This window comes from Notolabrus celidotus, chromosome 22 (assembly GCF_009762535.1).
Source record: "Notolabrus celidotus isolate fNotCel1 chromosome 22, fNotCel1.pri, whole genome shotgun sequence".
Lineage (NCBI taxonomy): Eukaryota > Metazoa > Chordata > Actinopteri > Labriformes > Labridae > Notolabrus > Notolabrus celidotus.
The window spans coordinates 12,837,724-12,863,434 of NC_048293.1; the positions used below are offsets into that span (position 1 = coordinate 12,837,724).

Here is a 25,711-nt window from a genome sequence, read left to right on the forward strand (position 1 = left end):
TTTGTAGAGGTACAGGAAATACAAATACTTTCATGTTTGTCCAGGTTTGAGGGACAATATTCGAGTTGAGTCGAGCAAGTGTAGTCCAACTGGAATAAAATAGGAATATGCTCCTGTGAGACTCAGCCGGAAAGCGTGCTCACAAAAGCTCTGATCAGGTCTTGAGGAGCATCCAAAGCAGGTCTGGTGCTGAGGCTCCCCTTGTGCCACACAACAGTTGCAGCCAATGTGGTCTCTCTCCTTTTTTTTTTTTTCCAGAGGCGGAAGCTCACGTTTCCTGAAGCGCTGCCAGCCAATCATCCCTTCCTCCTCCCCCAAGCAGAAAATTCCAAATGGAGGCTAAAAACAACGATACAGCAACTGTGTCAACACGGACACCCTTCTCCGGGAAAACATTTTTACGGCAACAGGCGAGGGGCAACACTCATGCACTAACTCACACACAATGTGATATCGGGTTACACAGCCCACTCAAACACTTGTCATACCTGCACGCAATTGAGAGTAGACACACCCCTCTCTATACAGCAAACATAGGAGCAGGCTACCCTGCCCTCGGCACACAGCACACTCATTAACTCTCAGACTTCAGCTGCAGATTAGACAGGCATTCAGGACAGCTGCCTTTTCCTCTTCATGCTCCTCATCTAGTGATGTCTCAACATCACACACTGCAGTCTGTTAGGGATCTGCTCATGTCATGCATGCAGGACTGTCATCCATTTCCAGCTCCAGATCTTACTCATCTCTACACTGAACTGATCCCTCTTAGTTTGTGTTTCTTAACAAACAGCACATGATAACAGTGCCATAGTTCAAAGTCATGGTTTCAGGTGGAGTGGGTACCTCAGGTGCTAGGTACTCTGGTGTCCCGCAGAAAGTTTTCATGGTGGCGCCGTCTTTGATCCCCTCTTTACACAGGCCGAAGTCTGTAATCTTTATGTGTCCATCTTTGTCCAGCATGAGGTTTTCCAGCTGAGGGGGAAACAGAGTGATCAAGTGTGTTAGCATTGTTGTGGAATGACTCACTGATAAGAGAAGTTTACAAGCATATTATTCTCAGAAGTGATAGGGAGAAACAACCAAAGCACAGGTATCACTTTACTCTGGTTTTATCACATAATGGTGAAACTATGAGGTGAGTTTTTGTGAAATATGCTGGTGATTCAGAAGTGTGAGATGAGGCAACACAATGAATCAGGCAGCAGCAGCGTTGATGAGACTTTTGTTGCTGGTGACCACCTGGCTGTGCTTTGTAAAGAATCTTTTGATGTCTTCTTAAATGAACTAATTGGCACGTGTACATTACAGTGGTGACTTTGGTCAGGATTTGGTGCTATATGAAAAATTCTAAAATAATATATAATGTAATATATAATGAAAATGTGTTTTTTGTGATGTGTCACTAGATGATAGCTTTGTTGTAACAATTGCAACATGACTGGTTTTATGGCATTTCTAGTGAACTGGAGGCACTGATGGTAAATACTAGCTTGTAAAGATTATCTTTTTATAGAAGTATGATCTGACTACATAAACAGTCATAACAGTCTTTGATTCTAAAGTAGACAAAGAGGCCAAGGCAAACTTTTGTCCCTCCTTTTTTGAAAGCTAACACAAATATTCTTTCAAACACAGAAAGATGGGAGCATACTTTGTGATTAAACAAAAAGTGAAGTGTCCTAACTGTCTTAAGGATTTGCATCATGCGGAGTCATGACTGGAGATTGCACTGCCTTTTAATATCAGCATGTCCTCCCTCTCTCTCTGTGTCTCACCCTCAGTTAAAGTCACCTGGCAGCTGTAGCTCACACGTGGCCAGCAGCGCCCGGCCAGAGTCAGCACATCCTCCAATCCTGCTACCCTGGCATTTTCAGGAGAACCCTAGCAGGCTGGGAGCCTGCCTCATAAACCCAAGGGAGAGAGGGTGGGAAGAAGGGAGGGAAAGAGAGAGTGCTGTGCTGACCTGACTGTTTTTTTTTCAGCTGGAAGTAGTAGGACTACAGATGCCCACTGCAACACTGATAACCCCCCACAGCCCTCTTAAAGCCCAAACATGTCCTATCGGTCTGCAGCATCCGTCTCTGATCCTATCTTTAGAGCATTAGGGTTGTGTTCAGATTCTTGAGAAAGCAGAGGCTGGAATCTTATTCTTGAATCTAGGGTGAGAATAACTAGGATAACTACAAGTGCTGTACCGACAGCACCTAAATTAAGTCAATCTCGCACTAAAATCTCCCACTCATAACACATGCTATAACAGGAGGCAGAGGCAATCTGTTCAAAGAGCACTGGTGGTTATTTCTGTCTAGCTGCAGTAAGCGAATGGGCCGAGCCTCCCTCCAGCTGCAGTGAGGTCTGGAGTCTGATCCGGGGGAGGCAGATCAATAAGACCTGGCCACTAACACTGCTCTGGATGGAGGCAAACCCTATTTATATCCTGCCAGGGGAGAAATGAAGGGAAAGGAGGGGAAAGGAGAAAGACAGAAGAAAGAGGCTGACAGCAAGGATGAGAGAAAGTGAGGATGTTCATCCACACCTACCTTTAGATCTCGATAGACCACATTTCTCTCAGCATGCAGGTAGTCCAGCGCCGACACGATCTCTGCACCGTAGAACCGTGCCCTCTCCTCGGAGAACACGCGGTCCCTTGATAGATGGAAGAAAAGCTAGGGGGAAAAATAGACAGAGAAAGTTCACATGTCAAGGGAAAAGAGATGAACTATTTAGAAACTAAAGCTACAGAGTGATGGTTAAAATTGTTTACCTCGCCACCGTTTGCATACTCCATGACGAAGCACAAGCGGTCATGTGTCTGGAAGGAGTATTTCAGGCCCTGCAGACGGAACAAGAAGCCTTAAAGCAGAACTTAGTGATGTTTCCAACTAATTCAAGAGGAAGCTGGCATTTAGAACAGATTGTATCATGCAGGTTGCATTTTGACATTTGAGTTACACTTTTGAACATTTGGCATGCTTAAAGTAGTACAACCACCAATGTGTAGATTTTGTTTTGAAGAAGTGGAAGACCAGATGCATTTGTTTTTGTGGAGTTGTATGCTGCAAGTTTGTGGCCTAATATCCAAACTGGCCACTTCATATTTGTCTTACACTTACACCTTAAAACATCAGCTTAGGCTGTCTGGTTGAGATTTGTCTTCTAGTAATGAATACTTTCATTCTGCTGTTTAAAATATTCATATTTAAAGAAAATCTATAATCATTTGTGGGCCTGAATGTACTGTTTTATTGTGTTCTATTCATCTCTCTTTCTGTGTCTCCCTCTATACCTCTTTCCAACCCCAACACAGTCAAGGCAGATGATTGTCTAACATAAATCTGGTTCTGCTCAAGGTTTCTGCCTGTTAAAGGAAGTTTTTCCTTGCAACTGCAACTTGCTAAATGCTGCAAATTGATCAGATCTGTAAGATAAGACTGGGTCTTATCCTCTCTTGAGGTTGGGTCTCTATAAATAATATTGAAGTGGGCAGTCCAGTTCGATTTGGAATCGCTGGCCTTTGCTGCATGTCACTACTCACTGTTTTACTCTTTCCACAGTCCTATCTCTCACGAAAGACATACAAGCCCAAAAATAAAGCTCGAACCGGCAACCTCTGCAATGAGGGCTATAGCCTCTGTATGTGGGACACTTAGACCGCTAGGCCACCAGCGCCTCTGTACTTTCTATTTCTTACTGTTTCCATCTTGTTTGCTTCCCAGTTTACTAACTACGTCTGTTGTTTTTGGTTGTTTACATTGTAATCTAATCTCACTGTTAGTTTTGTTATTTAAATTTTTGCCTGTACTCGATGTAAAGAAAATCTTCTGTGGAAAAAAAATCTGATCTTTTTATGTGGTATCTGGAGGCTTTTTGACCACTTTTGTGCAGCTCCAATGGGCCACATTCATTTCTGTGAGTGCATCACATTATATGTTGCCTCCACCCAGCACTTACACCTAACATTGTGTGAGAGCTTTTCACAACAGACCCCCTCACATCCAAAAGAAAAAGGGTTAACTGATAAAAAAATAAAAGGAGTCCAGTGTTGCCATGAAAGGCCCAGCTCGACTGCAGCTTTTGTAAGAACAGTCCTTCAAAACATTCCTGCTAAAACTGCCCTTTTTCCCGAATGGATGCTGCAGGGCTAGACTGAAGAGGCTCCCAAGGATCTGTGTGAGTTAAAATAAGGTTTGGTTTAGGTGTATGGAGGGGCGCCTTACTGTCAAGAATGGATGCTTTGAATTCTGGAGGACTCTGTTCTCTGTGAGTGTGTGCGCCACTTCATCCTGGAGGAAAAAAAAAAGCCATAAAAAGGGTATTTGTGCAACTCTCACAATGGGTAACCGTTTAGGTATCAGTCATTACTCTGCTACCCTCCCCTCTGAGTATTTCTTCCCCTTTTACTCTCACGTTGGCATCCACTCACTTTTGCTACGATCACCTCCTTCTTCAGGATCTTCATGGCGTAGTAGCGTCCTGTGGCCTTCTCCTTTACCAGGATGACTTTGCCAAAAGTGCCTTTTCCCAGGAGTTTGAGGTATTCAAAGTCGTGCATAGTCTAGAAAGCCAAAGGAGAGAAAGTGGCATTTGGTTACACACAGAAGCATTAACAAACTTGTGCTCTAACTAGCCGGGACACATAAGCCCACTGACAACAACACAGAAGCATTTAAGGCACGATTTCACCCACCATGCAATTTCCACTCTGCTAATGCTTTGGCCTATATGTGGTTGTGTCTCAGTTAACCTCTGACCCAGCGCTAAAGAGAATGTTGAAAATGGTTGTGTGAGGGACATCTAATCCAGTGACCTTGGACCTTTATGTCATGACAAACGTGGGGGTTGTGAAACCTGGTGGACATGCTATATGGTGCTAAGCCACACACGGCTGATGCAAGGAAAGCAGAGAGCAGAGAGTGAGAGGCGAAGGAAGGGTGACATGATGCAGGAAATACTTATGGTCAACTTGGGAGACCAGGACACACTCAGAGTGGAGAGGAATAAAGCTGGTTGAGGAAGAGGTAATTGTAGATCATTGCAGGAAGAGCAGCGAAAAGGGACACACAGTCGGGTGTAAATTGTCCGTACCACTTTGTGTCTGATTTTGGTCAGGTAGACCTCCATGTCCATGGGGTCTGGAGAGGAGTCCATCATCTCCTCCTCCTGTTTCTGCAGGCCTTCAGCCACTGCCTGGATGGCTTTAGTCCATTCTTCCCTGAGGGAGGCACAGGCAGCACAGAGATTACATCAGTCCATTTACCATCATATAAGCCCAGCAGCCCAATCATGTAATTGTCTTCTTATCAACAGGAAGCCAATTTCAAGTGCGAGTCCTGCCAATAGCCAGTGGACCTTGTGCGAGTGCATAACAAAGATGAATGTGTGTGTTTTTGTGTGTACTTCTACATGTTACGAAAGCAGAGCTCTTAAACCGGTAAAGTTTTTCAGTGCACGTAAATGATTTGTGTTTTACTGCTCTGTGAGTCGTGATGTGTGTGTGTGTGTGCTGCTCGCTTGCCTCTCCTCGGGGGTCTCCACGTGGAAGGTGCGCTCGATGACAGTGGTCCACTGCAGGCAGCGGATGATAAATGTGTTGGGCTTGGGCCGTTCCGTCTTCATCAGCTGGCACTCTGACCACAGCCAAGGAGGGAGGGAAGGGAGACGGCGAGCAGAGCCGACGTGTTGGGGAGCAGAGGGGAGAGACAGACCCACAGTTATAGCCATTTATCTTTATCGCCACCCTAAGAGACACTGTCGGCCAATTTGGAAAAGAACAGGTGCACTCTGGTGGAGGAAAACAACCCAGATCCCTAACTTGTCATCCCTTTTAAAAAGCCAAAACTAGCTGGTAAAAGTTTGGATAATGACATGCAAACTGCAGCACAAAAAATAGAATGAAACAATGAAAACAAACTTTTTCTTACAGACTAGGCTAGAACTTCTTTGAACATAAAACTATCAATCCACCAGTTGTTTTCCTTTCTTTGATTGAGTTTTGAAATTGAGGGTTGTGTGTATAAAAAACACGTAATGCCTAAAGTTAGTTTAGGAAAAGATTTCAAGGGGACATCTGTCCCAGTCAGAAACCCCAAATTTGCAGAGAAACAATCTTGGCACTAACAAGTTTAACTTATTCTCATTAAGGATGAATTAAACAGTAAAAGTCCTTTTCCTTTGTTTCCCTCAATTCACGCACTTTTCCAGTGAAATAATTGTCTCGTAAGCAGTTTGCAAAACAATTATTCACGACAGTCTAATAACTGAATTTAGAAAGCAGAGATTTCCATCTGCACCTCCTTCACATTAACATCTGTTCCCAAATGAAACATGTCAGCAAATATGTCACAATGTGACACAAAATAGCCTCTTTCTGATGGATGGAGGACAGGGGAGTGGACCACCACTGAGATCCAACATGGCTCCATCAGAATGAATGTGTAATCCAGCTGCAGCAGCCCCGTCAGCAGCCACGCTTCATGTGTCCTCTGCGGTGGGGTCGCAGTGGTGACAAAAAGTGGAGCCTCCGCTGATGGAGGCAGAGCCTCAGAGCTGAGCCCAGATAAATACTTGAAATCAGGCGGCTAATAGCCACGATAACTCAAGAGTGTCGGAGAGGAAACATTTTGTTAAACAAACAGTATGCTGTCTAATTGCTGTGTTCAGTCATCTGCACAGCTTATCACAGCAACTTTCTCTGATGTGAAGATGGAGTGGGCTGGGCTGCTCTGGGCATTTTTTTCTTTCTGTGTTGTTTTTGTTATTATTTTTCTTCACAGAGTAACAACAGAGTTTAGGGAAGACACATACAGAGAAGAAGAATGACATCCGATGTATTAACGTCAGGAGCCAGACATCTTGTGTGCACATTCTGTGGCAGGGCTTGTTTTTTTGCCTTGGAGCGACGCCCCTATTCAAAGAAGCTTGCTGTGAGATGACACTACAGCCAATTTACTAATGGTTCTATTCATAATCATTTAAAGTGACACAGGATGATGAAGGAATCCTTGGTCATAATATTCAAGATGACATTCACTTTCATACTTTTACCTCACAGTCATGCATGATGAACAGTTCAGTTTCAGTTTTTGAAATATTGTGTGTTTGTATTCCCCTAAAAAGTTAAAGAAGTCTGTGAAGATTGAAACCAAAAATTAAAGGCAGCAGAAAACAAAGAAAGGTTCAAATGAGCTGCCAAGAAACAGGAGGGAAAAATGCAGTGGTTTCTCTGAAGCAGATACTCACGTGCGACAGAGAAGTTATTTAAGGGGGTTTCCAGCTGGTCGACATCTTGCGGTCGCTCTTTGTAGCCAATGAATGTACCATCACTCTTCAGGAGAAAATACCTTGGCCTCCAGGTCTTGATGTATTCTCCTGATATGAGAAAGAGATTGAAAAAAAGAGAAAGAATTGCTGGGTTATTGCAGTCAAAACGAAAACAATTCTTGACAGAGAAAGAGATTTCTCTTCACTGAAAAACAGTTGGAGGATGAGTACATGCTTTTACATTCTTAAAGCGCTGACAGCAGCACAAGCACTTTGTGTACATGAGGGTTTCATGATTAATGACAGAAGCGTTGTCCTTTCTCTTTCTGTTATAATTCCCAGAGGTGCAACCCGTTTCCTGCAATCTAATTACCATGCTGTTCACTGGTGCCCCTAAAATGACCATCTTGTCACCATCTTTTCTTTAGTGTAGGTCAGCTGCAGGACAAATGGTGGTTTTAGGAGGAGTCAGGACCCTTTGCCCTGCCCCGTCTGTCCCCTCTACAGCAGTCACTTGCAATGTGGACTCAGGGAACATCCAAACTGTCCTCAAAGTTCTATGTCCCCTGGTTATTTCCTTGAATGCTAGGTAACAACAAAGATGCAAGTTGATAATGGCGACCAGAGGGGGGGGGGGTTCAGAAGATTTGTGTCTCTGATTAAGTAAAAAGCTCAACATAAAGTTAAAATTATACTCATTTTAAGGCTCTATATCATCTTTTTGAAAGCTTTGTAGTAGCTTTACATGATTTACAGCTAAAATATATATATTTTTTTTTTCTCCTATTTCATGCTGGAGTCTTGAAGACCCTCATCTCAGCCTCCATCAGTCTTTTTTTAAAGCCCCCCAGGCATTCCATAACTAACATTCCAGAAGCCTCCTCCACTGTTGCCATGTAACATATTTGTGTTTCTCTTTTTAAAATGACAAGTTACAAAATTTTGTCTGTATGTTTTGGACCCCAAATCTGACCATCCAACTTCACAATGTGAAACTTTGCACACTTTCAGTATTGACATCCAACACTAAAACCTAACATTTATTTGTAAAACATGAAAAAGCATGATATCACCTCTTCAATATTTTGTATACTTTAGCAATCCAGTTTGAAAGATTAGAAATCTTAAAGACAGCTGAATATAACTAAGACGTTACATTCTAATCTCCACTCATTTTTCTTTCTTGATAAAACATTGCTCCAAAAGTTACGCTCAGTGCAATTCTGATGCATTCCAGGAAGTCAGGAGTTCTTTACACTTATTGGCTTAAATAATACAGAGTCAAGCACTCAAGTTGAAATTTTAAATGTAGAGCAGTTAGAACTGTTACCATAGTTCATTTCGGTGAAGTGTATAACCTGCTCTTGCTTGTCATATAGACTGTTTTTCTTGCATACACCAAAGCCTACTGATACGAGGTTGGTAAATACCAACAGATGTACTGAAACCAGAACACTTCCAATGCTGAAAATCCAGGTCGAATAGTACAGGATCTACATTTTTATGTAAACTTGTAAATTAGAGATAATGACTCAAATAACTATCACTTGAGGCAATCTGCCAAACCCCTGTATAGGTGAAGCATGTGTGACTTTGAAATGCGTAATCTGTTAACTCAAACAAAATACAATTTCTCACTATTGACACATTATATCATTGTATCTTATGAAAGCGTCCTTTTCACACCCATCAAAGCATCAATTCAATTCTGAAAATAAAACTTTCAACATTTGATATTTTTTACACAACAAACATGACCCCAAGCCATGCATATCCATCCTATTCACATTGCCACACTTGCATCACACAAAATAATCTCTGGTAGGCAGACAAAATTCAATTTATTCCGGTGATGCTTCAGGAAACGTTGCGCCAGATGTTGTGCAGACGGGGAAAAAATAGCTTACATACCATAACAAGGCAGTGGTGCACAGTGGAGTGGGACTTGAATATTTATACAGGAAAAGTGTAATTTATTTTTAATTACGGAGCCGCATATTAACCCCATGCAGAGCTGTGGCAAGCTGTCCTTAATTGCCCCATTTCCTCTAACACAGAAGTGTGGCGTGCGTGTGTGTGTGTGTGTGTATGTGTGTGTGGGGGGAAGAGGTAGGAGATTTGTCAATATGAGCTTCTGTTATACAGACTGATGAACTTGATCTCTGAGACAGCACAGATCAAACAGCAGCTGATAATTCCCCTCTGTTCTCTTTTCATCCTTATAGATTAATACCAAAGGACAGGAGCAGGATTTTTATCACTGGCTGAATTTTAAGATTTGTCACTTTTAACACATTTATATTAAGAACTTCCTCTTTTAGCATCTTTCCAACATTTTTTCTAAGTGAGTGATGACAAGAGTCACAACTTCTAATAGGACATTTTCCATATGGCTTCCTCTGCCAAGATAAAAGGGAAGGAAAAGGACACTTGAATGTGAAAAGTGGTCATTACAGTTGACAACATACAGCACATCCGTACATCACCCATCAGCAAAGCATCATATCTTAAAACTGGAAGCAAACACTGGTGTATACTTAATGTAGTAAAGTGGTGGCACAATCATCACACTGGAAGAAACATCTGCCGGACTGCATTAGACTTGAGCCTTCAATCAACAGCAGATGTCAAATATGATTTTACATTTTTCATCATGGCACAGGAGATTTTTCTTCTCGCTTTCTGCAGAGTAAGTGTATTCACACCAAACATACCTCATTTAGAAATTAGCTTGGCTTTGTCAGCCGTCAGATATGTGCCGTCCTAATTGAAATACACGCCGGCAGGAATCCTTAAGATGGATCTCCCACATGTCTGTTCCAATGTAACATAATTACTTTGGTGAGTCGTTTGTCTGTTTTAAACTACGAGCCTCACCAATCAACTTACACATCAGTCACCTAAACATGTACGCTGCTCTCCAGAGAATCCACACTGCAGTGTCATTCATCACAGGCCTTCAGGAGAACCATGCAGCTTCCTTCAGCACTAAATCTAAATAATCAAAAAGGCACAGACGAGAACATGAAGCTGTACAAGAGCACGCTGGAAGTAAAACCGAGAGCATGCTCAACACAAACAGAAGTTGCCTGAATCTTTCACACTGCAGCCAGAAAGTCTCCTGAGGCCTCTGTACCCAGCCTGGTTTTCCTCAGCTGGGGCCCCAGCTGGTGCCTTGCTCTGTGGTCAGGTTTTGGCTGACCCACATCCCCCGGCTATAGTCCATGCCAGCCCACAGTGAGGACAGTATGTGCACAATGCAACAGGAGCATAATGAGCTCCCTACCTGACACCATGACACCAGACAGAGCTTAACATACAAGCTGGCCTCACCGGCGGAGACTAAACTTTCAGTTCTGAAGTTTCGCTTTGGCATCAAGTATGCAGCAAATCACTTCCAGATTGTGTCGAGACCTTTTGATACTTAACAGCACTCAGATTCTCATAGACACAGACAGGTGTTTATGTGTATGCATGTGTGTGCTTGTATGTAAATATAGCTGTGTGTGTGCAGTTTGTAGGTACTGAGAGGCATTTGTGTGCAACAGATTACAACACCGTCCAGTTTGGAAGGATCTGAGCTTTGCCTGCCAGCTCCTCTGACGCACAGCACCCACCAGAAGTAGCATGGGTGGTCATGCATGACGCAGCAGCACATGGCATGGCGTGTATCATTGAGACATTCTCCCACACTGAGGTGGCCTCGGTCACATGGGTGTTGGGAAAATGACATCACCAGCTCAACTTTCTCTGATACTAGACCCCTTGAACTACTATGTATTGCTTGAATGATGCAACTGTGATAAGAGGGGCAACATGGCAGGAGGTCCATTCCCCTCTTTAGATGAGTGAAACTGCAAAATCACACTTTCAAAATGTGGATGATACATGGACTTTTTGGGTGTTAAATCTGTTCACATCTTTGCAAAACCTGTCACAGAGATGCAGCACCAAGAAACTCAGCCACCCATCATCAATGTGTAATGCACATCCTTAACTAGTGCATGCTCTTTCTAGACACTGCAACTTCCTCGTCTGCAACCACAAACCTGGTCACATGACAACAGTGGAAGCAGCTACATCCGGTTGTCTGTTTGTGTGTCTCCGCAACTCTGTAGTGCAACCCCCACCTTCCCGCAACAGTCTGCGCTCAGGGCATAAACAACAAAGATGACCCTTGTCAGCTTCCTATTTACACCCATTTCCCCTTCTTCTGCTTTTATTCAGTTCAACTTTCCACACTGCAGCCTTTCTTCAGCACTGACAAGACGAGAAAGTGAAACCGACAGCTGCACTTGTTGTCCTTTTTTTCTGGCTTGAACACAGTAGAGTATGGCAAATAGCATTAAGATATGTTAAACACTTGCTGTAGTGTAAATCAAACAGAGAACTATTCATTTCCTTAATATTAGCTTTGTCTTTAATATTTGACTTCAATATTTGGCAGAATAGACTCTATATACATCCTGTGTACAGTGAGGAATGCAGTCACGCTGCTGAGAAAGGACAATAGGCTTTATAACAACACAGGAGAGCCCTTCTGCTTTTAAGTCAGTTCATCATCACTGATGTGAACTACGGCCTTTTGATGTAGACTTGCTCTCCAAAACAGGAAACTGCCCAACAAACAGACTGACCACGACCCAGATAAGATAAAAACCTCTTTCAGGTCCGTCTGTGGATGCTGATACAAACATTGCTGTGAGGAAATCACTAAGTCAGAGCTTTTCTAGTAAAAGTGGAGTGTGACAGCAGACATGTGGCTGGACTCAAGCAGATTAAGGGGAGGACAAAAGAATAGGAAGACTGATTTGACACCAGATGAGAGATGAGAGAACTAGAGAAGATGAGAAAGCTGTGCGGTGTGCAGAGACTTGTGCTGAGTGGAGCGCTAGTGAGACAGATCACTACATATGTTCCCTACATATGTAGGACTGTGAGCAGGGGGTGTGAGCACAAGTGGAGTGTGTATGATCCATGCGCATCGTGTGTGTGTGTGTGTGCAAGGGAGGAGCTGTCAGGGCCTGATAGAGTGTCTTTACATGACAAGCAGCTGCTGAGGTCTGGGATGCGCGCTGGGCAAAGTGGAAAATAATGAACGGAGAACCGCTGCCAAACACAACAGAATTCATCTTTATTTGCCAACTGCTGCATGGCCCAGTGTGTGGACAGCTCCAGCCTGCCACCGCCACGCCTTCTCTACCCCAAACACACACACACACACACACACACACACACACACATATACACATCAACACTGAGGTACGAGGGAAGGGAACAGGTTAGGTCACAGCTGTACATGATGGAGCACGGCCTTGTTTGCTTGGATGCATGTGTGTACAAACTATAAGCAGTGTATGTCATTGTGGGCCTTAAAGGTCCCCTAAAGTTTGCCTTGAAGGTCAACCTTAATGAGGGGATCTCTAACAAACACTTTTTCTTACCTTGTCACTCAATCAGAGAGAAGTATCCAAAGGGACTGACACACACATTGGCTTTTATTTTTTCTTGCCACTAAAGCCATTTGTGAGTAAATTTGGCTTAACTGGCCTCAGCAGGCTCATTGAGGGGTCAATGAATAAAAGGAAAAAACGTGGAAGGCTTTAGACCAAAGAGGGGAGAGAGAGTGACAGAGGTTAGTGGCTCTTTCCAAAAAGGCGTCCTGTCCGTCTCTACGTGGCAACGACAGGAATGTTGAGGTCCCAGCTGCTGTGGCTTGTTGGCTTTTAATAAGACACATCAAGCAGCATTCATCCTGCAGCCCCTAAAAGGAGAGGCCACAGTGTGTCCAAACTAACAGCTCTGTTGCATGTTTTTCTTTTCTCTTCCATCCTTCGTCTTTCTTCTTTGAGGGATTTTTTAATAACATTTCAGGAACAATGATTGAAAAAAGAGAGGCCCACCTCAGTCATCTGCCACTAGTCAAACTATGCACACACTCTCACATGACTTAAGCTTGGATGTAAGCACACACACAGAGTGTGAGGAACCAAGAGAGGGTCAGACAAAATGCGCCTCTCAGTGCCCACACCCAGTGGTTGGACTTCCTGAGGGGGCTGCTGTTGGGTTTTGTCCCCGTCTGGCCATTCATGGCTTGGGGATGAGAGGAAGGGAGCCAGTGGTAGCTGCCTGAACTCTGCATGTGTGTGTGAGTGTGTGTGGGGTGTTTGAGTGGTGAGAATCGGATGAGAAGGGGAGGTAGGCGGAGGTTGAGGATTAGGGAATTAGAACTCCAAAGCGAGGGAGGAGGGGGGTGGCGGGCTGCGTCTTTTGTTGGTTTTTCCTCAGCCGCCCCCGCCATCCCTTCGGCCCTTTTCTGCCGGGTTCTGCCTGTAGGCTGCAGCTGCGGCCTGCCACCCTGTGCCCTGCATCTCAATGAGCCGCGGGTCGCCCGCTCCAGAGGAGAGGGGGCTCCCTGATGTAGGGGTCACCACTGAGCCCCAGCAACCACAAAACTCCGCCTTATATCATTCCCTGCTCTCACTGCAGAGCACTTATCCGGGCTTCTCGTGCTGCCCGAAGAGACACCCATCCTTCCATTTACCCCTCTCACTGTGACCATATAAGGCAACACCAGGCTCACAAGCTATCCTAAACTGTCCAGGAATTTGGGCTCCTTCATTTTATTCCCCTTCTCTTTATGTCTTCCTGACATCTCCCTCCTCTCTTTTGTTGGTCCCTCTCTCTCTCCCATGCAGCTGGATGGGGGACTCCATTGCCAGGCTTTGGCAGTAGCATCAACCTGTTGTAGGGGAAGGGCCACCCTGGCCTCCAATGTAGCCCTCTATGCCTCTTCCCCTTATCCCTCTCTCTTTCTCTCTGTCACTGCTGTCGCCGCTGCTGCCCCAACAGGAAAAAAAAAAGCTAGGGGGAAGGGATGGGGAGTTGGGGGGGGGGGGGGGGTGCAATGGAGGCTGCCCCTCTTTCTCACGCTTGTAAGAAAGCCCTCACTTCTTCTCGGTGGTGAGTGACACCTGCTGATTACCATAGAGACACTGTGGGAAGTTCCCCCCCTGCCACACTGAGGCTGAGATTTGCCCCCTCTCCCTGGGCAAACAAGCAGTCCATGGATTAGTTAACTGGGTTACTGCATGACAAACAAATAAACACACGTTATTTAGAGGACATTAGTGCCAATGAACTCTCAATGATCAGTGTAAGATCTAAAACCCTGAAATGAGCGAGGAGTAAACTCCAGAGGATCCATCTTTTTCTGGGGACAGGTCGTCTCCAGCTGCTGGAAAGTGTCAAGGACAACTTCTTATTAAAAGTAGAACTTTTCATGAGTAACATAATGTGCTGATGTGGAGGATGTTACACATATCTGAGCATACAGTCAACTCTTAGTCTGCAGACAGCTGAGCATCCCCTTCATCCCGCTGCCCCCCCTTCCCTTCCCTTCCTAAACTGGAGAAAGGTGCCAGTGATGTGATTGATGTCGGAGACTGGGAGCTTTCGCTGGTCCAGAGCCGCTTCCGCCATGGGTCTGAGTTTTCAGCAGGGTCATTATCCTAGCAACAGGGTGGTGGGGATGTGGGTGAAGAGCGTGTGCTGGAAGTGGGGGAGCGCCGGGGATGGAGGGAGGAGGGAAGAGGAGGGAGTAAATAGAAACAAGAAGAAGAGGAAGAATGTGGGAGTAAGAATTAAAATCAAGAGGAAAGACAGGAATGAGGGCAGTGAGGGAACAACAGAGAGAGGGAACAACAGAGAAGAGTAACAGAGATGGAGAGCACAGTTGTGTGGAGCAGGCGGACTCTGCACAGCAAAGTAAGCACACAGCGGGCCTGCGGTGAGAGGAGGAGAGCAGTGAAGGTGCCACCTCCCTCAGCCTCCTGGTCCCCCCACCATGCCAGCCAGCCTGCCCGCCGACAGCTGCACCCTAGTAATTTACTTCTCTCCAGCACATTTAGCAGGAAGACTGCTTCCCATTACCCGGAGCAGGGGGTCCATGCTGACGGCCAGACACCCGGCCAGAGCGCTGGCTTCCCAGTGTGACACCCTCTGCTGCTGGACCCTGCCTACGGGGGCTCTGCACCCAGATTGGCCAAAAGCTTCCATCAGCTGGGTGGTGATCACTAAAGTTTGGATCAAGTTTTATGAAAAAGTCTCACAAAGAAATACAATATTTGCTAATTTACTAATTTATTTATTGCATTTAATAATTGTACACTTGTTAGAATAAATATTGTAGGGGAACCTGAACAATTTCCTCTTATTTATGATGAATATTCTTTATTAAATCTCTTAAATGTATAATTTACCCAGTCTCTGTTTATATATGCTCTGACAATAGAATTGCTCATTGTTTGAAAGACAATCTATAAGTTATTGTTAGATATACAAAAAGTTAGCTTCTACACATTATTATGCATTAATCTATAAATATATTGGATGTTTTAGCAAAATTGTATTTGCATCTTTCATTCAAATGCATCATTTAAATTGACTTCAAAATTAAAGATAGTCTCATTACTAACACAAAGCAGTAGAGTACTGCGTAATTGCTTTATGATGGTAAAAATTTCCAGCAAAATGTTCTCCTAATTCTTCAAAAGGTAACAAAATATAGAATTAATTTAAGATCAAATGAACAGGATTTGGTCCTTTTTCATGCACTTGAGTTGTGCTTTTTATTGTAAAAAGCCTCACAACATAGGTAGAAATATCTGCAAACCAGATTACCTATTGCTCCAGTCCTACAGTCCATAATGTGTGTGTCTGTGTATGTGTGTGTGTGTGTGTGTGTGTGCTGCAGCGGTGTGTGGCCCATGACAGCCATAATGAGTGGACTTGCAGGAGCCTGTGCAAGCCCAGCAGCAGAGCTGGCAGTCAGTCAAAGTCCCAAAGTCCTGAAACAGTCAGCACTGCAGCATCTTGAGACATTCTTTATCAGGTGGGTCTGCTCCTTTGAAGAGCATTTAAACCGAACAAGAAACAGTGCATTCCCTTACAGAGAAGAACAAATACAAATGTGGAAAATGTTGGATAATTTGCTGGAGGCCTGGACACCAGATGCACCGGGCACAAAAATTCAAAAGAGAAAAAAAAAAAAAAATAGTTTCATCTACACTGACTACTGTGTCTGGAGTTTTACAGAAACCATGCATGCTCCCCGCGCCCCCCCCCCCCCCCCCTCCCCCTCCTCTTGTTCTCAACTCTGCGTCTCATGCACTTCTCTGGACCACCAACAAGGTCTCGCTTGGAGGAGCGGCTCATGGGTGTCCTTCAGCCGCATGACTGGCAAAGGAGCCAATCAGCTGATGAGCTCCAAACCGAACCACAAGAGGCTCTCCCTGTGGCATGTCGCACACAACATCCATCCGCTCTCCTGAGGCCGACTGGGTCACTGAGCAATGTTCTGGGAACATCACAAAGACGCTGCTCAACTTCTGTCTCTCTCTCCCGCTCTCTTTATGACTGCCCCTTCATCTTTCCCTCACTATCTGTACTGGTGTGCCCTCTGCTTTTGCCCCCTCTTCCTCTCTCCCCCTCATCCCTCCTGTCATGAGTTGGAGCCAGCTGAGCGTGCTACCCAAATCCAACAGTTGTTGTGGCCTTCGTTAGCCTAACGAAGGGGCCGGCTCTTTATACTTGTCAGGGAGCAAATGAGTCAAACAAACAAGGGCCAGGGAAGAGGGGAGGACAAGCGAGTGCTGTTCTGTTGAGCTTCACTGGGTTCTTGGCCGCAGCACTTCCCTGGAAACTAGGGAACCCACAATCTGCCTCTTTGATGTCTGATGATGCTCTGGCTTTGATGGAAACTTTGGGAAAACACACTCACAAAGAGAAATAACATGCTGCTCGGTCTCTGTGGCCACTAGAGGCCGTAGGCACATACATAGTGTGTGGGAGCACCCTGTGAAGGATCATCATTGCAGGACGCATAACAACTGGTTATGATAGTAACAACAAAGTTACAGTGTTTGCGCAAGCCTGTACTTGTATTGTGGTCAGCGCGTAAGGGCACTGGGTGATGTCCGGCTGGCAGTGCAACTCCTGAATAAACATGCATCACACTGTCCATACACTCTCACATATTTGCATATGCATGTCCAGACGTACGCACACACTCTCCACGTCCTACGCAGCTGCCTTGTCTTGCATTCCAAAACTGTCCTTCCACAACAGACAACCCAGATAACAGCCACAACAACACATCCCCGGCAGTGTCCACAATCAAGACACATTACTGCAGCACAAGGCTTAAAGAGAAAGTATGAAGGTGTGTCCTTCAGAGTGAGATCATTTCACTGAGTGCAGCCTGTCTGGAACAAATGTACACAGCAATCCAAGGCTGAGAGTCTGCAGCTCTAATGACAGATTAGCTCCACTGGGGGGTTTACAGGGTTCTTCAGCACAGTACTTGCTCTACTCTCTTTGAGGAGACTCAACGCGGTTTACACAAGCAAGCTGAACATGACTAATCAGACAGGAATCAAAGAGTGAGAGTGAGTGGCATGGATAAGTTCAGCTGACATGCCAGTGCTGCCATGCTCTCTGCCTGTGGCTGGCATCTCATCAAATGACTTCACAATGAATCATCATGAAATAGAGCTGTTCTGATAGCAGAATTAGAAATGTCTCAAATACTGGTTGAAATGTATTGTTTGGTCTTGGCGGGTGTCTTAAACAATGCTTCAATGTGACAGCATAATTTACAAGCACCCCCAAATTCCAACTATTGAGTCTAAAAAGCGGCAGCCTACAAAGCACTGTGTCTATTATGGTTGCCCCAGGCAACAAAAATAACTAAAATCAGGATGAATGATCATATGATGTGAGCAAACAACAACAAAGCAGTAAAAGTGAAGAGATAACACACATCAAAGCTTTCCAGATGTCAACAATAAGCGTAGTCCGTCTCACAGTTTAAGGTTGTGCTCTTTCTAAGTGTTCTAGGTAAAAAAGTTTTTTCAGGTAAGTTTAAGGGACTCAGAGATAAAGCAAATGTGAACTGCTAAAAGCAAAAACATAACGTTGTTAATGATAAAAATCAAGGTTTCTGGGGCAAGAGTTTAGCTTTGAGTTAAAGTGTGCTCCACAGTCCTTGTTACAGCATTTCCTGGTTCAACTCACGGCTACGACCCTTTGCTGCATGTCATCCCCCACTCTCTGCTCCCAACATTCTCATCTCATTTTAGTCGGCCTATCCAAAACGGCCCAAAATGAACTTAAAAAACAAGATCAAAGGTTGTCTGAAGTTTCAGCACCTGATCATAGACTGTATAAAATATGGACGTAGTATCCGTGACATCACCCATCTGTTTCTGAAGATTTGATTTGAGGCCAACTACTTGTTTTAAGACCTGACGTTACAATCTCGAAATCCTTACCTAAGAACAAGCCAAGCTAACGCTAGCAGCTACTAAGCGCAGCAGGTGCAAGCGGTAACCTCCGGTCTAAAAATATGAGTCCAATGCCGAAGTGCTAAAAACTGCAGTTCATTGAGGATCCGCTTGAGGCTGGCTCTGGAAGAACCGGAAACCACATACACACCAATTCAAAAAAGCCGATCTTTGCAGCAGAAATAAACATGTTTACAGCCTGATACAGAAGACGAGTGTAGTCTGGATAGCTCATGTCTCGATCGGCACACACTGTACGGGGGGGTGAACTTTTTTCTAACGCAGCAATTTCGAAGATATTGAGATTACAAGTCATCGAATGAGAGGCACAGCTGACTTGATTGACAGGCGGGAACACTGTAGCTGTTGGCTAGGAGGCTCAAAGCCCGCCTCTTTACGTCACAATCGTTCGACAGAAGCAATATGGCTGCCACCAATGATTGCAATATATAAAATAGTTGTGTAATATAAGTGTTAAACAATAAGACTTCTTTTCAATTGCCCTTGCATCAGATAGGTGCTTGAAATGGACCAACACTCAAATCTAGGTAAGAAACAAGTTAAAGTGTACTAATAACTGTCCTGTATTTATTCCCTTATTGGAAGACAGACACATTTATAGTCTATCAGCTTCTGTTAGCTCTCATAAAAACTTTGTTTGGTGTTAGATCCTGTCAACAGAACACACACAAATTGTTGATGGAAATATGTACGTAGGGCTATCTTTTGTAAAACATTAAATTATTGTTTTGACTGCACACATGGGAGTAATGAGCATGCTGCACACACTTAGAAGCAGTATAAGCCATTTATTATTACGCCTACATGGAGATGTGAGTCACTTGGGTGGCGCCACCACACAAACAAGCTCCACTCAAGGTGCAACATGGGACGTTAGCGGCTGAGTGGGGGCTACCTGGCGGAGGTGATGGACAGCGAGACAGGGCTACTACAGGTTCACCTTCTGTGCGGTGGCTCTGGGGCAAAGTCTGCATGACAGTGACGCGACACTAGAAGCCGTCCTGTCAAGGAGGCAGGTGGATGCCCTCCAATCAAAACACAGAGGCTCTGGGTGACATTTCACAGGGCACAGCTGCTGGGCTGCGACAGCATGCCAACTCACTATTCCTGAAGGGTTGTTTGTTTAGTGTGTGTATGAGTGTGTGTCACAACTCGAAGGGTGTCACTGATGTATGTGTGTATGTGTGTGTGTGCTACTACCACACAACCTGACTGTTTTCCTATCAGTCACTGTTTGGAAATGGTTGTAGTTATATTTCAAAGTTCATCAGGATGTTTCATTCTCATCAGCGTTAAGACCTCAAGTGTGAAAAAGCTGCTCTTTGCGGTTGCGGGGAACAAGAACCTGTATCAAGTGTGTGTGAAATGAACCGACACTGAAAGAAGATCATGACCGCCGAAAACTTTGACTTCGGAGTCTTAAAAAACGTGCTTACTTATGATCTCTGTGAAAGAATACTCCTCAAAGATGACACAATAACAGTTCGCCTCTATAGAATTTGATGCATATTAATCTTCATGATTTCTAATTTATTGATTTTTTATGAAGCACTGAAGGAAGTTCAACCGTGGTTGGATAAAACTAAACGCCAACAGCACCCGACATTTTGTCCTTTCCGTCACTGGAATGACCAGGGTGTGTCTACCTGAGACCGACTGAGCTGAACCAGGCTGACCCTCTCCTGAAACAGCAGCCTGTTGTGCTCCTAGCAGAGGCCTGGAGGAGGGGGGAACCTGGGCTAACACACCATAGCGTACACTGTTTCCCTCTAGAACCCAGGAACTCTCCCAGTGACCTGCTCGCATCACATTATCCCCTGAGTCACACTCTCTGTGTCTCCTCTTCCAGTAAAGGCTTCGGTTCCTTGGCACTGGGCCTGGAGGCCTTCATTGGTTTTGGAGAAGCTCCTTATCCCATTTTGCCCCTGGTGGTGGGGGGGGTGCACACATAAAGCTGCTCAAAGCCAGCAGGTATGTGAGGAATGCCTCTTCGTCCAAACAACAGGACTCACGCCTGACACAGAGCCACGCCACGCCACGCCACACCAGACAGCGCTGTCAGAGGAGCTAAATGGGGCCCACTGGGGACCCTGCAGCTGGATGACTCTGTACCCCGACTATGGCTTACAAGATCTTTAAATACAGTTAGAGAGTAATCAATCATTCTGGACAGCTGGCATTCGGTTGAGATATTTCTGCTGCATTTAAAACCAGATAAGTGAATAATTGTACAACTCTTTACTTTTGCCAACTAAAGCACCTGAGAAAAGAGAGTAACGCACATCTGCAAGAACAAATTTTCCCATTTGAGTCAAATGTTCTCTGTTTTGTGTCCCTAATCTGTGCCCCAAACTCAGTATATAAAACTAGAATGTGCATGCATTCACTTGAAGAGAGCAGTTTTGCATATTAAGTGTATTTCCTTTGCAAGTATCAACAAGAGACTCTGAAGAATTTACATAAGCAGCATATTTTACGGTTTGTGTTTCTGCCCGCTTGGTTAACCTGCAATTTTACTTAATTGTACAAGGGCGGTGATGACTGAATTTAATCTTAATTGAATTGTGAAAGACACACAAGAAAAACAAAAGCACATGAGAAATAAGGTTGAAACTGTTAACTTATTCCAACTGTTTTTAAGCACTGCAAATGCTTTAATACACTTATATTTGACACTTGTCAAAAATTAAACTCTTAACACAACAATTGCATTTGTGCATGTACCTCTTTTATGCAGCCATCCCTCCTTGACAATCACCACATTGGTCATGTTGGTGGGCAGGGTGGAGGATCCAGGTTTCCCACAGGGAGAGACACAGCTTTGTTTCCTAAGTGTCCTTCACTCAGCCCTGTGCAGGAGCCTGGAGACGAGGTCCTGGGGTTTACAGCCGCCTTCGCAATGGTGGTTACCTATTCTGTGAGAAAAGAGTAAAAATTAGCCCCATTTAGAGGTGGGAGATTTTTTTCTCTTGTCTGAATATTAACCTTGAGGTAAACACAGTAGAGAAGAAACAATGGAATAGAGAAGATCAGCGCTTTAATGACCCAGTTGGCTCGCAGTTTTGTTCCTTTCTTGTGGGGAACCTGCAACACTGCATAGGTCAAATACCTGAATAAGACTGGGGATTGGGGATTTTGGCATTCAGAATATGGAGGTCTCTTCAAATTGAAGATTCAATAAACAAACATTTCTGATGTCTGAGATTTTTTTTCCACAATTGACCAGAACGGCAGAGAATAACAAAACAATGACATTACACAATTCTCACTGAATGCCGTCTTGTGTGGAGCTAAACATTTCTGGGGTCTTGTTAAGCTGTTTGATGAGTAATGTGTGTTAAGCTTACAGTAGAATGTACGCTTTTTAAGGGGGGTGTAGTTAATACATGACCTGAAGATTTGTGTTCTGGCTGAAACTAGTAATATAGTGCTGCTATTGAAGCATTATTTGCAAGGTCTAAAGAGACAATTCAATCAGGTGTTCCATTTACTTCCTCGCTGTTCTGCAAAACAAACAAAAAAACATAGCTGAACGCCTTTTCTTTCTTTAAAAAATGAGATATTGATCATGAAACATTTTCTATTGTGTGCTCATTACCATACTGAATGTGAACTAGTGTCACAGGGGAAAATATGTGCAAACCCAGATAACCACACATAAAAAGATAAAAAAACACAACAGTATTGATACTGTGGAGCCTCTACAAAAAGTTCATTAGTCAACTTTCATGTCTCGTATATTTAAAAAGGATATTCTTGTCACCTAGTTTGAATTGATTTTATCTTTTGCATCAGAAATGTTGTTTCCATGTCAGATTTGCATTATTGCAATGTTCCGACAAACTGACTAAGTCTTAGTCATTTTTTAACAGACATGCAAATTCTGTCTAGCCGACCAGATTAAGGTTAAGAGAAAGCTCAGAAAAACGGTCTTGGGGCGCTGATGGCCTAGCGGTCTAAGCGCCCCACATACAGAGGCTACAGTCCTCCCCGCAGGGGTTGCCGGTTCAATTCCCGTCCGCGACCAAAACCTGCATGTCTTCCCCCGCTCTCTGCTCCCCACGTTTCCTGTCTCTCTTCAGCTGTCCTATCAAATAGAGGCAAAAAAGCCTGCAAAAAAATATAACTTTAAATGAAAAACAGTCTAGATTGAGCACAATCTATTTAACACAGTTTCTGTTAAGCTGTGTTAAATAGATTGGGGGTAGTCAATGGAAGTAGTCAATGCCAAATTGGTTTGCTGAGTGTGGCTACCACTAGCAGAGCTAGCACCTCCAGCCTTCGTCCTTTCTGCAGGGTAACATTCAAACACCTGTGCTTGTGACACATTGTTCTGATCAAGTGGTCACTTCCTCTACATTTTCTAAATCAAATTACTGACAAACTTCCCCTTGCTATAAGATACCATCTGTCATCTGTGTTTGTTTACATCTGAACAGCAGAGCATTATAGTATTATGGCAGTGCCCTTAAATCATAGACTGTATAAATAATGGACGTAGTATCTGTGACGTCACCAAGCAGCAACCTCCGGTCTCAAACTATGAAACCTATGCAGAAGTGTTATAAACTGCAATTCATTGATAATCCTGCTTGAGGCTGGCTGCAGAAACACCGGAAACCACATAGACACCAATTCAAAAAAGACGATCTTTGCAGCATTAATAAACATGTTTACAGCCTGGTTCAAAAAACACTCTATGAAGCTAATTTCTCTAATGGCACACACTGTACGGTGGGTGAATTTCTTTCTAAAGCAACGGTTCAGAAGATATTAAGATTACGAGTTTTTGCCCATATAAGGACATGACCGACTTGACTCCCGGACAGGAACACATAACCGTTGACGCCGCCCCTTTACGTCACACTATGCCTGGTTGAGTTCCGCTTTTCCAATATGGCTGCCGCCGTCGATTGGCTTCAAACAGCACTCAGGAATAGATGGGTGACGTCACAGATACTATGTCCATTATTTATACAGTCTATGGTCCCGATAGAGAAATGAGCTCTTCAGACCGAAGCTGTTTTTGAACCAGGCAGTAAACATCTTTATTAATGCTGTAAAGATCGTCTTTTTTTAAGTGGTGTCTATGTGGTTTCCGTTGTTTCTGCAGCCAGCCTCAAGCGGATACTCAATGAACTGCAGTTTATACACTTCCGCATTGGCTTCATATTTTGAGACCGGAGGTTGCCGCTTGCCTTTAATCAGAGCTACAGCCCTGCTAATGATGGGTGGCTTCGCAACAGCTTAGACACAACACATGACAGGCATTTCAGGTCTACAATACTAAAAAATGTAATAACTTGTTTAAATGAGAGGTAGTCCTGCTGCTGCCTACTATGTGCAGAGTCCTTGAAGCAGGCTGCCCAGGTTTGATTTGACCCTATGCTGCATGTCATTCCACACTCTCTCCTTCCAACTTCCTAAACTAGCCTGTCGCACAAAGGCATGAAAGCACAAAAATAAACATTGGCATATCAATAAATGTTGGCAATTGAAAAAGTGTTTTTCTCAAAAATCGAACAGATGCATTGTCATTTTTTTAATTAAAAAAAAATTGTAAATTAATTACCAGATCGGATTCAAATGTCATATCACATTATGAAGCTTGTCATACAGCTTCAGAGCAGCTACTAAAAGACTCTCAGGTAAGTTTGTTTTGTTATTGTGCAACAGTCACGCTGAATGACAAATAACACTCCCTCTACTGATCAAGATCTGATCTGATATGATTGAAAGCACCAGGCTTCTTGGTTTGATAACCTTGTGTGACAAAACAAACTGAAAAGAAAGTGTAAAGTCAATGCATGTTGTTTACTGGAGGGATAAATAGACTCAAATGTTTATGACCACAGATAACCTTTATGCGCTGCATGTGTGAGTGTTTCTGTTTATTTACACCTGACCTGTGGTGGGAGCTTTACGGAAATGTAACTAGTTCCCGTCAGCTACTCTGGTGTATTTACAGAACAACAACTCAAGCACCTACTCACACATTAAGAAGCTGCATTCACAGTTACATTGTAAATGTGTGAAAGGGGTTTTTTGAGAGATCTTCCAGTAATAATGCTTTCTGTTCATTGAAATGTATGATAGAAGACAAAAGTAATGTACACTGAGAGTCATCTGTGATACTAAGTGAAGCTGAATTCCATCACACATTTAAAGGTTTATCATTAAAGGCTCATACTTCAAACCTTCAGGCTATCACGACCAAAACTGCTTGACCTTTTCGTTCATTCACTGCCATCCTTATGATATAAAGACAGCTTTGAATCAGCAAAAGAATGATCAATTGCCGGGCTTGTTCACTACAAATGTCACATACTGCACCAGGCAATATCTGACCATCGACTGAAATCAATTTCCCTGCTGCTGCTCCGTCAGAGCGCAGCCATCAAAAGAGAGCTCTGTCTGAGTGGCCTCATCCAGCGTGCGGCTGGGGACAACAACAGGAAGTGGATGTGACTATTGACAGACTACGAGTCATATCAGCACAGCCTCAGGCTCCAATACATCAGTCAGTGAAATTACGAGCAACACGCCTTTTTACTGCCATTCTGCTCGCTCCCATCAATGAGCAAAGTGAGTTTATGAAAGCTTGGTTTATTTTGCTCACTGTTTTTGTTTATTGCTCTGGGGTTGTGGTACTTGTGTCACACAGTCCATGTTGGAAGGATCTCTGAGTGGGATTTGAAAAAGGCACACTGAGTGCTATTCAAACTGAGGATCACACAAACCGTCGGATCCTTTCGGCATCTTGGTACGCACAGATTATATACACATCGGGATACATCACACAAACAAACTTGAGCGCACACACCACAGCCAAAAAAGCAACACATGCACAAGACCGGCTCTGGAGCCACAACAGAGCGCTGCTGTTTTAATGGGAGCGACCTGTTGCTACTGCGGCCTGTGTGGAAAAGCTGGGCTGCTGCCAGCGCTGCAGCCAGCAGCCACTGAATGAACCCAGTACCCTGACAGCAGGTCACATGGTGCTCAGGCCTCTGGGCCACCACCGCCTGCCTGCCTACCCTACTGTCAGTGCAGCTTTCAATCATTCATCTTTCTGGCTCAAG

General features: G+C 44.1%; 1 protein-coding gene across 5 annotated transcripts in view; it reads right to left on the reverse strand.

Annotated features, from left to right (window-relative positions):
- Window positions 1-25,711, reverse strand: part of akt1 (v-akt murine thymoma viral oncogene homolog 1) — a 34,185-nt gene that overhangs the window by 5,021 nt on the left and 3,453 nt on the right. For 3 of the 5 annotated variants that reach the window (XM_034674414.1, XM_034674413.1, XM_034674416.1), the window contains exons 2-10: window positions 21,354-21,544; window positions 7,243-7,371; window positions 5,519-5,630; window positions 5,089-5,215; window positions 4,427-4,558; window positions 4,221-4,286; window positions 2,768-2,836; window positions 2,544-2,669; window positions 847-975 (exon numbers count right to left, since the gene is read on the reverse strand). In XM_034674414.1, coding sequence (XP_034530305.1) covers window positions 847-975; window positions 2,544-2,669; window positions 2,768-2,836; window positions 4,221-4,286; window positions 4,427-4,558; window positions 5,089-5,215; window positions 5,519-5,630; window positions 7,243-7,371; window positions 21,354-21,399 — 936 coding nt within the window. In that variant the 5' untranslated portion in view covers window positions 21,400-21,544. The remainder of the gene's footprint in view (window positions 1-846; window positions 976-2,543; window positions 2,670-2,767; window positions 2,837-4,220; window positions 4,287-4,426; window positions 4,559-5,088; window positions 5,216-5,518; window positions 5,631-7,242; window positions 7,372-21,353; window positions 21,545-25,711) is intronic. The other 2 variants (XM_034674417.1, XM_034674418.1) reach the window with 1 other exon arrangement.